Below are 13,953 nucleotides of genomic sequence, written 5' to 3' on the forward strand. Positions count from 1 at the left end.
ATAGGTATATTTTGCATTATATATTTTATATGGTTGTATGTATAGTACAAATGCATGTCATGTATGTCAGCTATTAAAAAGTTAAGGCCAAGAAAAACTTGCTCCATTGTTTTAGATAATTGGACCTTAGTGTGCAAAAATGTTCACTTATTGTAAAGTCCGTAGCCTTATTTTCAGTACGAAAGGGTTTTAAAGCATTAATTGATAAATATAATATATTTTCTTTTTTTTATTCTTCGGGACTTGGTAAAGTAATATTGCAAAGAGTTTTGTAGAAAACTGATGAACAATAGAATATCATGGGCAGAACTGTAATAGCGTGTACAGAGTACAGTCCACAGCCCTATACCATTAAATGACCGTCCATAGCCCTATACCATTGAATGGCCGTCCACAGCCCTATACCATAAAATTGCTGTCCAGAGCCCTATACCATTAAATGGCCGTTCACAGCCCTATATCACTAAATGGCCGTCCACAGCCCCATATCACTAAATGGCCGTCCACAGCCCTATGTCATTAAATGAAGACATTACTATATTCATAATTTTTTATACAATAATCAAACTATCCACTGAAGTCATGAAACTTCAGATTATACAATATATAATATAAGAATTTCTATGTTATCGTAATTTAAAGGATCATACAAGGACTTGTTGTCAATTTTTTTTTTTTTTGCATGAAACGTTGATGGTAATTAAGATATATTTCAAATGAAATAAGTTTGGTCTCATAAAGAAAAAAAAAACATTAACAGTTTTCAAAATGTTTCCACTTTTAAGAAAAAACGGGTGAAGCTTGATGACTGACTGCGACACAAAATAATCCACCTTGATCGTGTTTTATCGATTTTTGATGAATATTTAGGGGGAGATGAGGGGGGAGGGACAAAATCAGAACCTGTTAGAGTTTGTCCTGTAAGACACTTTAGAGGAAAAAGAAAGAAAAACAAGCGAATGTTCAAATTTTATTTCAATCAATTTTTAGTAATTTCAATGTGCACTTATATTGATTTTGTGAATAAAGAGACGAGAAGGTTCCTAGAGTGTTATCTATACACATGTTTTTTTTTTCCTTTTTTAATCGATTAATTTCAACATTCATCATATTTAGTTTTAAAGGGTGGGGGTCTTAATGAAAACTATGTGAGTTCAGTTTTTGGTCAGACAATAAACTCTAGCACGTAAAACGAGGAATGTCTACTGTAATAATCCCAGGCACTTTCCTCACCAGTCCCGGGAATGAAATGTGTGTTACATTTCTACTGTAACAATATCAGATCCTCTCCACATCAATATTGGAAATGAGATTGGTGTTCCAGCCTGTTGTACTTCATCCTGACCTGTACTTTGTTGAATGGAGTCTTTTATATAATTGTATATGGCAATTTTTATATGAAGTCACAAAACATAAATTTCTCTCCAGTATTTATTTCATACAGAATCAGAACTATCCCGTATAACAGGTGACACCGATATCATGAAAGTGGTTGCAGTTGTTCAAACCCCAAGGCGTCCTTGGACAGTCTTCAATCGTCGTCTCATTTCCAGCACACGCCAAGTCAGATATCCATATAGGACCCATTCCGTACCCAAGTTTTTCAAATTTACCTGATCTATTTTGATAATATAAATGATATAACTGTATTAAAATCCATAACAAGAAGGGGGGCATGTATATGAATATATAGTTTCTTTTTTTGGAAGTAAAATTAAAATAATCTATAAACACTGTTTGTAGTTATTTTCACCGTGTTACAAGTCTTCTTCAGTCGTCATTATCTAGTTATTTAGATAAACACGACTGGATATTTATAGAGAGTTTTACAAGCCATCGATTTCAGATATTTAGAAATATTGCTTTTTGTATGAAGCATCCCCAGGGGTCCGTGTTTGCCCTGCTATTTTGCATTCCTTATGGGATTTATGAGATTGATCAGTGTTCGTTATCTTCACCTTTCATGGACATTTTCTGTTGGAAGATTTTTCTATCTATACCATATCTGTTTACCTTGCTCTGTAGTTTTTGGGAACTTTAGTTATAGTGACCTTCGCAATTAGGCTAAGGGCTTCCATAGCAAAATGCACAAGAATCATGGGATGAAATTGCACCTCAAATCCACAGGTATCATTACACTTGTTACGGTTAAACACAGAAACGATACTACCCATATGTTGACTGTGGCTGAGCTACCGTAAATTCCCCTCATGATAATTTCCCGTGACGTCAGTTGAATATCACGTTACACTTGATTTTTGAAATCAAAAAGAGGCCCTACTTGTGAACAAAAGTTCAGGTTCATGCAGGTAATCAGCTGAATGTTTATTGATATACTCAGAAAAGAATAAAAATCCTTAACCTGAGAAGTGTTGGGAACAAATACATACTAAAACTAAGCATGCTATAATTCAACAACACATCAACAGTCATCAGCAAATTACCGGGATTGTCCATATTCTTAAACATATCATACCAATGCACAAGACAGAAATTGCTATCCGCACTTTTCAAACGCATAAATGTGTCTAGATTATATATTAGAAAAATTCACATTGTGTTTGATAGCAGATTAACCTGAACTTTGCCACTGTTTTTGTAGTATGATATTATTTATGAACATGAGGGAATTTTTGAACGCACCAGTCATTCAGATCAGGGGCGATTTCAAGGTCACAATATAATATCAATATCTGCTTCGTGCATTCTCTATATTTAAAAGGGAGAATGATTTGATATCATAAAGCAATAATATAAATAATCATTTGATAAGATATCTTTTCTCGTATACAGCTTATCACTTGATAACAGTAGTAAATAACGATAAAATAGTATGACACTTTCCCCGCGATACAACTATCAGAACATGTACGCTGTGATGTACTTTTTCATTGTGACGTCATATGGTGCGAAGTGCACAGAAGTACTTTATAACAACACTGTGATTTTTCTCGCCTTAACTGTGCTGCGTTTATATTGACCACTGATGCGCTTTTAGAAAATTCTAATCTTAGGCATATATTGTGAACCGTAGAACGACACTGTTTTCATATTAAGCTTGTGCACTTCTCGTGATTGATTGTTTGTTTTATGTCCCGCTCAAGAACCTTTCACTCATATGGATACATCATTATAGCCAGTGTAGGACAATATAGTTCAGGGCTTAGCTTTGCGCTTACGACCTTTGGGCAGGGAAGGCTTTTTATCGTACCACACCTGCTGTGACACGAGGCCTCATCCGAAGGACCACCCACTTGTGTCGCCTCTGACGACAAATAAGGAATACTGAGGGCCTATTGTAACCCGAATCTCCAGGAAATGAAGACCCGTTATTTATTAAAATTTGTTTGCATACTTGGCGTCCCATAAGAGTATATTTATCCAAATAGATACACATCCCCGAGTATAGGTTCAGAGTATCACACATTTTGAGAACAGCATACCAACCCTGGATATCCTAGCTGACGACAAATCACTTTGACTTCTTCCACACCAAACCCGTTCAGACAAACGGTACCCCAGACACCAAACGCGTTAATTTCTACACGTCCTTTCGCCTCATACAGTCCTCCCGCAAGTCTGACTTTTACGTTCGGTTCTGAAAAATAAAACTGTTTTACAATTATATCTACGTATCATGCATATCCAATAATACAAAAGTGGCAATGGCAAAGCGATCATTGTAACACTATAAAAAGTTTATGTCGTTTTATCGAAAAATAAGCTTGTTTTTATATAAAACTATGCCGAATAATTAACAATGCTTGATAATTATCGTAAGGAGATGAAAACGAATAATTAAGCTTTTGACATCGTGATTATGAAAGTGTTAACGATGAGGTCAACTTATATTTTTAGATGACGTGATATATACTACGGTCATCGCCTTGCATACAGTGATTCTGAATAGAAAAGACTTAAAGTGGGTCATGACAACCAATTCATCTGACACGTGAACTGATTATGTATTTTTCTGAAAGGGAGGTTGTGACAAAGTGTCAGTGCAATGTCTATATCTATGACTAGGAAAATCCTAGGAAACATCTTAATCTATTTCCATTCCTGAAGTAGGTCAGGGTGCACCAATTCATTTGGAAGGTTTAAAATGATTGTGTATTTTTTCTGAGAGGAGTTTGTGACAAAATTTCAGAGCAATACCTGTAAATTGTTTGACCTACTTCTACCCTTAAAGTAGGTCATAATGCACCAATCCAGCTGAAAAGCAAACTGAACTTGTGTTCCTCCAAGAGGAAGTCGTTGGCAAAAGATCAGGGCAATATCTGTATCCATAATAAAAAAAACCCATAAAATATTTCGACCTATTTTGAGGCAAAACGTAGGTCATAGATGAACCAATCCAGCTGAAAGGCAAACTAAGCTTCAATCCCTTCTAGAAGAAGTCTGTGACTAAATTGCAGGATAATATCTGTATCCATAATAAAAAAAATCGGGAAACTGTTTGACTTATTTTTAGCTCAAAAGTAGGCCAAGGATAGATCAGTCCGGCTGAATTACCAACTTAACTTATATTTCTCCAAGAGATTACATGTGACTAAATTTCATGTTTATATCTGTCACTATAATGGGAAAAAAACAGAAAACTATTTGACCTACATTTAGTCCTAATGTAGGTCATGAACGACCAGGCTAATCCAGATGAAATGCAAAATAATATGTATTCTTCTGAGAGGAAGCTTATGTGTAAATTTCAGGGCAATGTCTGTAACAAAAAAGGTCCGGAAAACTGTTTTCCCTACTTATAGCCCTAAAGTAGGTAAAGGACGGACCAATCCAAGTGAAATGCGAACTTACTCTTACAAGGGAGAAATTGTGATCAAATTTAAAAGTCGTACATGCATCCGTTACAGAATAAAACTGTTCGGAAACCTCGGACGGATGGAGAGCCTTGTCCAAAGTCCACATTATTGGTATAGAAATGAAAAAGCATACGCAACACATATTCTCTCATGTTGAATGAAAGCACGCATCTTCTCATGTTAAAGGTTAAATCAAACTTCCTGATGTTAAAGGATATAACACATGATCTTATTTTAAAAGTTAAAGCATATTTTCTCATGTTAAAGGATAAATCACATTTCCTCACGTGAAAGGATAAAGCAATTTCTCTCATATCAAAGGATAAAGCACATTCTCTCATGTTAAAAGATACAGCTCATTATTTCTTGCTAAAGGATAAATGGCATTATCTCATGTTAAAAGATGAAGCTCATTATCCCATGTTAAAGGATAACGCTCATTCTCTGTTAAATAATAAGATATGCAATGTTTTTTTTTTAAACGAATGAAAGAACAGGACTTACTCCCAGAAAGACAGAGCACGCCAGCGTCTTCTCGATGATCACAGTTATGATCTCCAAATGGCTTATGTACACATTTCCCGATTTCCGTCTCATTACCCACGCAGTGCACCGCATCTAATAAGATCAAACCTCTGCCAAATCCAAGAACGCCGTTGGAAACAGCCACAGCGGTAGAGCTAAACAATGATATTTACAAACTACAGTAAAACAAAGCATTGATAATTACAAACAACAGTAAAACAAGATATGATTATGATCTACCGATTATACAATAAAGTATTGAATGTATAAAAGTGGTATTTTCTGAAAACTAATATTTTCCTCCCTTGACGCAAAGCATGCCAATTTTAATCTCAGTTAAAACAATAGATGATTTTGATTTTTTTTTCTAAAAATCCCCCTTCTTTCCTTCAATAAAACGTTAATGACCCTAAACATAAGTCTGGTATAACTAGAACTGAAACTGTTAACACTTGACACTGCTAACACTGATTCTAGTTTGTAAGTCCCAACACCCTCTTATCATTTTGATGACCGAATGTCTCTATCAGTCCTGATTGTAAACGTATACAAGTTTTTATCATCAAGTTCGAGGTCAACGGGGATACTAGTTTGTAGGTCACTACATCATTTTATCATTTCTGATAATTCTGTGTCTCTATCAGTCCCAGTTCTAGTTATACCAGACTTATGTTTAGGGTCAAAGATAAAGGTCACTGGAGTCACTATGTGAATCCCGTCATCCTTTTATTATTTCTGAAGATTCCATCTCTCTATCAGACCTAGTTCTTAAGTAATACCAAGTTTATGTCTATATCACTTCCAGTTCTAAAATTATGAGTTTGTATGTTCAAGGTCAGAGGTCAAGGTAGCTGGAGTAACTTTTGACACTGTTTTTCGGTTCTCATCATCCTTTCATCATTTCTAAAGATCCCATATATCTATCAGACCCGGTTCTTAAGTAATACAAATTCTATGTTCTAAGGTCAGAGATTTAGTTTACTTGAGTCACTTGACCTTCAAACTAGTTTGTAGATCTGATAATTTCTGAAGTTCCCATGTCTCTATCAATTCCAGTTCTAAAACTATATGAGATTGTATATTCAAGGTGAAAGGTCAACTTCACATGACCCTAATACTAGTTTGTAAGTCCAGTCATCCTCTTGCAAGTTCTGAAGATTTCATGTCGCTTTTAGTCCCGGTTTTAAAGTTATACAGGTTTTCATGTTCATAGTCAGAGGTCAAGGTCACTAGGATCACTTGACTTTGATTCTAATTTGTAGGCCCTGTTATTCTCTATTCATTTCTGAAGACCCAGCACTCTATTTATCATATTTTTAAAGTTATAAATGTTGAATTTTGGAATTATTTTTTCCCCATAGAGTTCTATGTTAAACCCCACTGCCAGTTGATTCCCCCAAAATGTACCCTAGCCCTCTTCATTTTGAAAGCAAACATATATCTGCACATCTAAATACATTGGCCTATCATAACCTTGAATAAGAAAGGTGAAGATAACGTACAGTGGTCAATCTCATAACTCCTATAAGCAATACAATATAGATGCTATAGTTGAGCAAACACGGACCCCTTGACACAAGAGGTGGGATAAGGTGCGTAGGAGGAGTAAGCATCCCCTGTCCACCGGTCACAATATATCACCTTTTTCAACTGGTTACCGAGACCGGTATCTGGCAGTTTTCGGTGCGAGAAAGAAGCAGAAGAACAATACGTCTCCAAACTTCGTATGTGAAATTTAACGAAAAATTCTTAATTTTGTAAACTCTTTGACAGTTATAACAACCTTACTTTTCCATACAATATATCCATGGGTTGAATGCAGTCTGACGTATTTCAAACCAACTGTTAGACAGTTTTTTTCATAGTAATCATGGCTGGTCTGACCGGTCTATAGGGTACGTTTACTCCTTCTAGATATCTTATCCCACACCTAATTGTCCATGGATTAATATTTGTCTTATTCTTAATTTTCTATTTTTTATAGGAATTATGCGATTGATCAACGTTCGTCATCCTTACTTTTTTCATAGAATAGGCAAGCAAATTTGGACAAATCGTCGCATTTCAAATTCACTGATTCAGACAAAATAAAGGCATATTATGTCATGTGCCTTTTGTATAACCAAACATATACCTTGTATGTCCAAGCATATTGCAAACCACTCGGGCGTCTTTCTCATCCCAATCATCATCACAAACCGTTCCCCATGTGTTGTTAACGAGGATTTCTACTCGACCCCCGGCCGATGTGATGTTGTTACAGTCCAACGGTGCAAGTCTGACAGGATTGGCGGGTAGCAGAACTGTTGTATTACCGAACAAAAACGAAACTTCAAAATATAATTGTACACATTCGACGCCCCATCCACACCCGATTCTCTGACGCGTTATACCTCCTTAAGTATTCTATGTTTTAAATAGTTGATTTCGAAGACTGAATTTTCGTGAATAGCTAGTCTCTCAAAATTACGCATTAATAATATACTAACGAATGAAATGTAAGGATTCTTAGCTGGAAATATTTTAGTGTTTTAAGACGTTTAGGTTTATAGATGCTTTGGTATTGCATTTTGACCCTGAATTAGGATTTCTAAAAAGATTTCTAAATAGAATCACATTACTAAATGTAATCCCACTAAGTGGGTAAACAGAAATTATAATAACAAAAAGTAATGTGAGCAATGCTCACTAAGAATATCCCCCACTTACCCCAATCTCCAAAAGGGTGTTGTTAATAGGTATAAATTACCTCTTTCCTGAGTATAAATATGGAATGCCTTTGTAGAAGAAAATGGAAAATATAGTCCGAACACAAATCAATGATATCAACCTATAATTTTGACCTCGAGATCAAAGGTCAAGGTCATAAAGAGGTCATGGATGTACATGGCACATAGGCTCATGGTGATACTCCAATGTCTAATGGTATGACTATGTCAAAACCATATAATCAATTTTCACCTTGAGGTCAAAGTTCAATGTAATATAGAGGTCATAAATGTATCATGGTGATACACTCAAGTATCAAATATGGTATGCGTATGTCAAAGAACAAAGAAGTTGTGGCCCGGACACAAAATCCATTGTAAAAAACCTTTAATTTTGACCATGAGGTCAAGGGTCAATGTCATACGGAGGTCATAATGGTATTTGACAGATCGTCTCATGGTGATCCACCTGTGTGCCAAATATGGTATGTGTATGTCAAAGAATAAAGATGTTATGACCCGGACACGAATCCATTGTAAACCTTTAATTTTGACCTTGAGGTTTAAGGGCCAAGGTCATAGAGAGGTCATGAAGGTACTTGAAACATAAACTCATTGTGATCCACCTGTGTGCGAAATATGGTATGCCTATGTCAAAGAACAAAGAAGTTTTGGCACAGACACGAATCTGCACAGGACAAACAGACGGACGGTAGGATAGATGGACAGACAGACGGACAGACAGTTCGACAGAGAGACAGAGTGATTCCTATATATCCCCCTGAACTTCGTTCAGGGGTATAATAATACCATTGCAAGTTTCCCCTGTCCACCCGTCCGGACAAACACACGTCCAAGATGTGATGTTCGTCCCGCCATTTTCACAGATTATGTCCGGAATTTTCTCTGAAAAAATATATATTGTACTTTCCAAAATATTGTTTTGTAGAGGAACACTTAACTATGTAATTGCTGCACCGTGACAAAATGATGTGATTTTTCGATAATTTGTTATTGTGTCCCCCCCATAACAGATTGATTTGATGTGTATACCGTTATTGCAGAATAGTTGGTAGCCAGCAAAATACAACAACATGAACTGGCGTCTATAATAATCCACTAGTGAGTGTTTATAAACAGTTAATACGGAGACAACGAGCAATCCCAGTATGATGAAGTTCGAACTTCACGCTGTATGTAAGTAATCAAGGACAACTCTAAAAAAAAATACAGGATCATAAACATACCGCCGCTAAATACTGATATGTGTTCGTTTGTTTGTTTGTTTATTTCTTTGTTTGCTTCATGTTCCATTTGAGACTGTTTCACTCGTATGGAGATGTCGCCATGTATCTATACCATGACAAGGAGTTTGCCGTGGTCTCATCCGAAAGATCGCCCACTCTTAAGACAATCAAGGATTACTACAGACATATTATATCCCAGATAAACACGGGAATGGTTATTCCAAATCTAGTAACGTATATAATCGTTATATAAATGGTAAGAATTCACGTCATTGTGAAAAGACCTTTCATTTACTTTGGTAGCAAACAAACAACATATCTTGTTTTTTATTTATTAAATTCTTCATACTTCATGAAAAAGGTGAAGTTACGGAACACTGATTAACCTGACAATCCTGTCAACTAAGAGGCGCGTAACAAAATTACCTGATATACATTGATCAGTTGAGTAAGCACCCCCTGTTGACCGATCACACCCGCCAGGAACTCTTTATTTTCATCAAGTAAACGGGGTAATTCGTAGTCAAAATCAATATGTAAAGAACAACCTAACAATTGATATGAAATACGTTGGACAACACTCGGCTTACATTTGAATACTTAAACGTTCTTATGACAATAGAGTTTGCGATATACTGATTTTAAACGAGACTATTGATACTCCTGTAACATAAACTTATTTGTCAGTTGGTTGTCTTGATTCCGAAACTGATCATACCATGCTATTACATAGTGTTAGTGCATATCGAATCAGTTGAGAGACAAACAAACCTATTCAGATGATAATGGATTATTGCCACATAAATATGAAAAGTTGACGATAGAAGATGAAATCATCCTGTTTGTCATAAAGTTGATCTGTTAGTTTGCCGTTAACATCCATGTTCAATAAAATATCCAAGTATGAAGCATGTGTGGACGACTCTGTGGTGTATTTTATTTCGAGTTCTCATGCATATGTTGAATCGACACTTGTGAATGATAATATGTATTGTTAATAAATAAAACTTGGTCAATACATGTAAATGTCGAGGTGAAGGTCACAACAAATATTCTGGGTTTTCTTTTAATAGTTTGCCTTGCAATATTGAGGGAAAAAAAGTCGGCTATTGAAAAAGTGCAATCTCTGTCCATGAGAATTCCAACAATGTTGGATGATCTTATCACCAAAGACAACTGAAGCTACATATCTTATTTGATGACAATATATATATAGGGTGTATTAAATAGAAACTTACTTTGGCAACGTCTTCCAGTCCAGCCTGCTGGGCATATGCATTTCCGAGCAAATTTGGTTTCATAACAGGTACCGCCGTTTTCACAAAGAGTGTTTATATATTCCGCTGTTAAGACAACATTTGTTATTAAACGTAGTTAACCTTTCAATTACATTGCATTTCATAAATCTTCTCATAATGCAGTTAAATTATATGTATAAAAGACTGATTGATTGATTCATTAGCTGTAAAAGTCGTTGAAGCAATATTTCAGCCGTTTTACGATGGATAACTTAATGAAATATGATTGGTTTTGAAAAGTGTTTAACTTTCCATGACGGCTCCCAACAAGCATAGATACTCTTTTTCGAAAAATAAAAAAACGATCTTCAGGGTTGTATTCAAATCCTGTTTGATAAAAATCGCATTCTTCTAAAACTTGTATAATAATTTGATTTTCAATATTTGTACAAAATAGTTCTTGCAATAAATACACCTTTCGTAAAGTATATTTCGTGTGGGGGAATAACTTGTACATTCTATAAGAATGCGATGCTAGTTAATGGAAATTCAGTCCCCAGATATGCATTCTGGCTAAAGTTCTATGTGAAGTAAGAATGATCAGTTCAAGCGTTTGAGAACGAAGTTGCATGGTCTACTTACTTTGTTTTGAATTTGAATTATATATATATATATATATATATATATATATATATATATATATATATATATAAATCACTGAAGAACCAACAGCATTCAGTATCCAAAACTGTCGGATCTATATTAAATAGATGCAATGGTCAGGGAATATTATTATATAAAGCACTAGAATGACCAACGAGATGAACAATTGGAATTGTCGAATTTTCTGGACAACCTGTCCCTTCGTCAGGACGTGAAAGGATTACATTATGGAGAAAACACAAATATAATTAACAATAAGCACTAAAGCTACACTACAAAACTAGCTAAACACTTTTTTAATGTAGCTGCAGTGCTTATTATTAATTATATTTGTGTTTTCTCCATAATGTAATCCTATCACGTCCTGGCGAAGGGACAGGTTGTCCCGAAAATTCGACAATTCCAATTGTTCATGTCGTTGGTCATTCTAGTGCTTTATATATATATATATATATATATATATATATATATATATATATATATATATATATATATATATGAGTTTGAATCTAACAGAAGTTTACCTAATGTAGTAAAACGATAGTACTCATTTGAAAGATCTAAAACGTATGGATGATCACCATTCATGTCTCGTTTTTACTACAAAGAACTTGGGAGTTATTGGAAATATCCAAAGGCAAAATGAATAGCGTATGCTTCGGCAGAATGGATTGTTGCTTCATTCCTAAGTCGAATAGAGAAAACGTAATTTGTCAGGACTGCAACATCAGTGACTGCATGTTGGTCTTTTGAACCATCTGTATCAATCTCAATTTCATATTTTTCGACTGTTATTTTGGAGAGGATGAACTTTGTTTCAGAGAATTAATTTTAAAAAAAAATGATGTGGTTTCATATTTTACATCGCGGTTACCTACTAGTCGGACGTTCGTTTTGAAACCGTGTTTGTTTCTCGACTCTGACTCCAAGTCATTACATAATCCTGAAAATTACTATGTTTTGGACAGATTTAAATTACAATTGCTTTTTCCAACTTTCAAAAAATAAATAGAGACAAGGATTTCCTCGAAAAATGACAATTTAATATCACGTGAAAGAAACTGAAGCTTACAGCTGAATCGCGTGAAACAAATTGAAGCTTACAGTTGAATCACGTGAAACAAATTGAAGCTTACAGCTGAAGATCGACAGACAGGAAGTTAGCAAAATAATACCTTTTTGAAAGATTGATTTTGAAGTAAGTTTTCATTAATCCTATAGATAAGGCGAGATTGAAAGGACAAACAAGGAAGCACGGAGCATAAGAGATATCTAGCTTGATCAGGTAAACGGAGTGATCCATAGTCAAACACATAATGTATAGACAACCTTACCCGAACAAGGCCAGCTGTCTTCAGCCGCAGCACTGACGAAAACCGCAACACTCAGAATGCAAATCTAAGAAAACGAAAATGTTGATATTCCCATTATCGTGGAATCATTAGAATTCGTGGTGGCTCAATTTTCGTGGAATCCGTGGTACCCCTTACCTACGATTTTACATCTTCAACGAATAAAGACACCTATTATTATTTTTTAGAATTATATTTCATACAAATATCTAAAACAACGAAATTGCGTCGTCACGAATCTGTAAAAATTCAGCAATCCACAAAAATTGGCCACACGTATTTAAATGATTCTATAGAATTAATGAATATTAATGTGCATATAATGTGTGCAATGATGTAAGATGATGGATAAATGTAAATGATTGACAAAAAATAAGGGAGTACTTCACCAGTTGTATTGTCTGAGGTCACAACTATAACAGTTATTAGCGTCTTCTGAACTAAATGCAGGGAAATTAGAAGTTTTTAGAATATGAAATACAACAGATGTGACATTATATTACAAACTTCATATATTACATGATAATCATAGATTGCAACGTAAAGAAAATGTCACAAGAAACACGTATATACAGGACGAAGTCGTACAGTAAATTCCCAAAGGATTGATGTGGGATAGGATATGGCATTTATAATAAACTGAATGAATGAAGGACCATGATGTAAACCCACAGCAGAAATGAAATGTATCAGTGACGTACTCGTTCACTCACCAATATTTAGAGTTCTTCAATACAAGTGCACTTACCTTTAACCAGAGCATGGTGTGTTGACCACCAGAACACTTGACAACAGCTCAGTGTCTCCCTCTTATTTATATTCTTTAGCTGAACTTGACGAGCTGTGATTGGTTGAAATGATGTAATTATGTAACGTGCAACGTTTATTGATCAACTTGCAGTCCTAAATATTTAGAATTATAGAGGAATGAGATGGTGATTTCCGCTTCACTGATGGGTAAGCAAAACACAAAGGAGGACGTTGTGAAAACAACATATATATTCAATGAAATAGTAATGTTTCGATTTGTATTGGGATACCAAAGTAAGGGAACAGTATTGCCGAAAAATATCAGTAAACCATCCATTTTCGTCGTACTAATTCATTGTTTATTTTCATTCATTACTTCCAGGAATAGACAATGCAAAAGGCTAAGAATTTGGGAATTTATAAATAAGCACCGAACTTTTAAACGATATGAACAAGGCTAATGTTTTGCGAACAAACGGTCAGACTGGAATTCAACTTTCCGTTTAAATATTGAATTTTAACAAACAGAGTTAAACCTTTATACAGATAGACTGGATATATCTTATTAATGATCGCACCTTTAATCCATATAATAGCACCCTCAGAAAGTGTACATTTAAGTTACTTATTCATGTTTCCGTCATTATGACGTC

At 35.1% G+C, this 13,953-nt stretch overlaps 1 protein-coding gene across 1 annotated transcript; it reads right to left on the reverse strand.

Moving 5' to 3' along the window:
• Positions 1 to 1,294: 1,294 nt before the first annotated feature.
• LOC125662215 (neurotrypsin-like) lies at positions 1,295 to 13,313 on the reverse strand. The gene is made up of 8 exons (XM_056146846.1): positions 13,299 to 13,313; positions 12,533 to 12,596; positions 10,536 to 10,640; positions 8,861 to 8,956; positions 7,477 to 7,645; positions 5,322 to 5,497; positions 3,448 to 3,598; positions 1,295 to 1,618 (listed from the first exon to the last, which is right to left on the reverse strand). Exons 1-8 carry the CDS (start codon positions 13,311 to 13,313, stop codon positions 1,453 to 1,455), a joined length of 942 nt encoding a protein of 313 aa, XP_056002821.1. The 3' UTR covers positions 1,295 to 1,452.
• Positions 13,314 to 13,953: the final 640 nt, after the last annotated feature.

This window comes from Ostrea edulis, chromosome 8 (assembly GCF_947568905.1).
Source record: "Ostrea edulis chromosome 8, xbOstEdul1.1, whole genome shotgun sequence".
NCBI lineage: Eukaryota > Metazoa > Mollusca > Bivalvia > Ostreida > Ostreidae > Ostrea > Ostrea edulis.

Bases quoted from the DNA above. Each gene is read 5' to 3' on its own strand.
- LOC125662215 (XM_056146846.1), bottom strand. The intron at 8,957-10,535 runs GTAAGTTTCTAT...ATATTTTTTCAG, and splicing joins GACTGGAAGACGTTGCCAAA to AGAAAATTCCGGACATAATC. The intron at 1,619-3,447 runs GTTGGTATGCTG...TTATCAAAATAG, and splicing joins CGTCAGCTAGGATATCCAGG to ATCAGGTAAATTTGAAAAAC.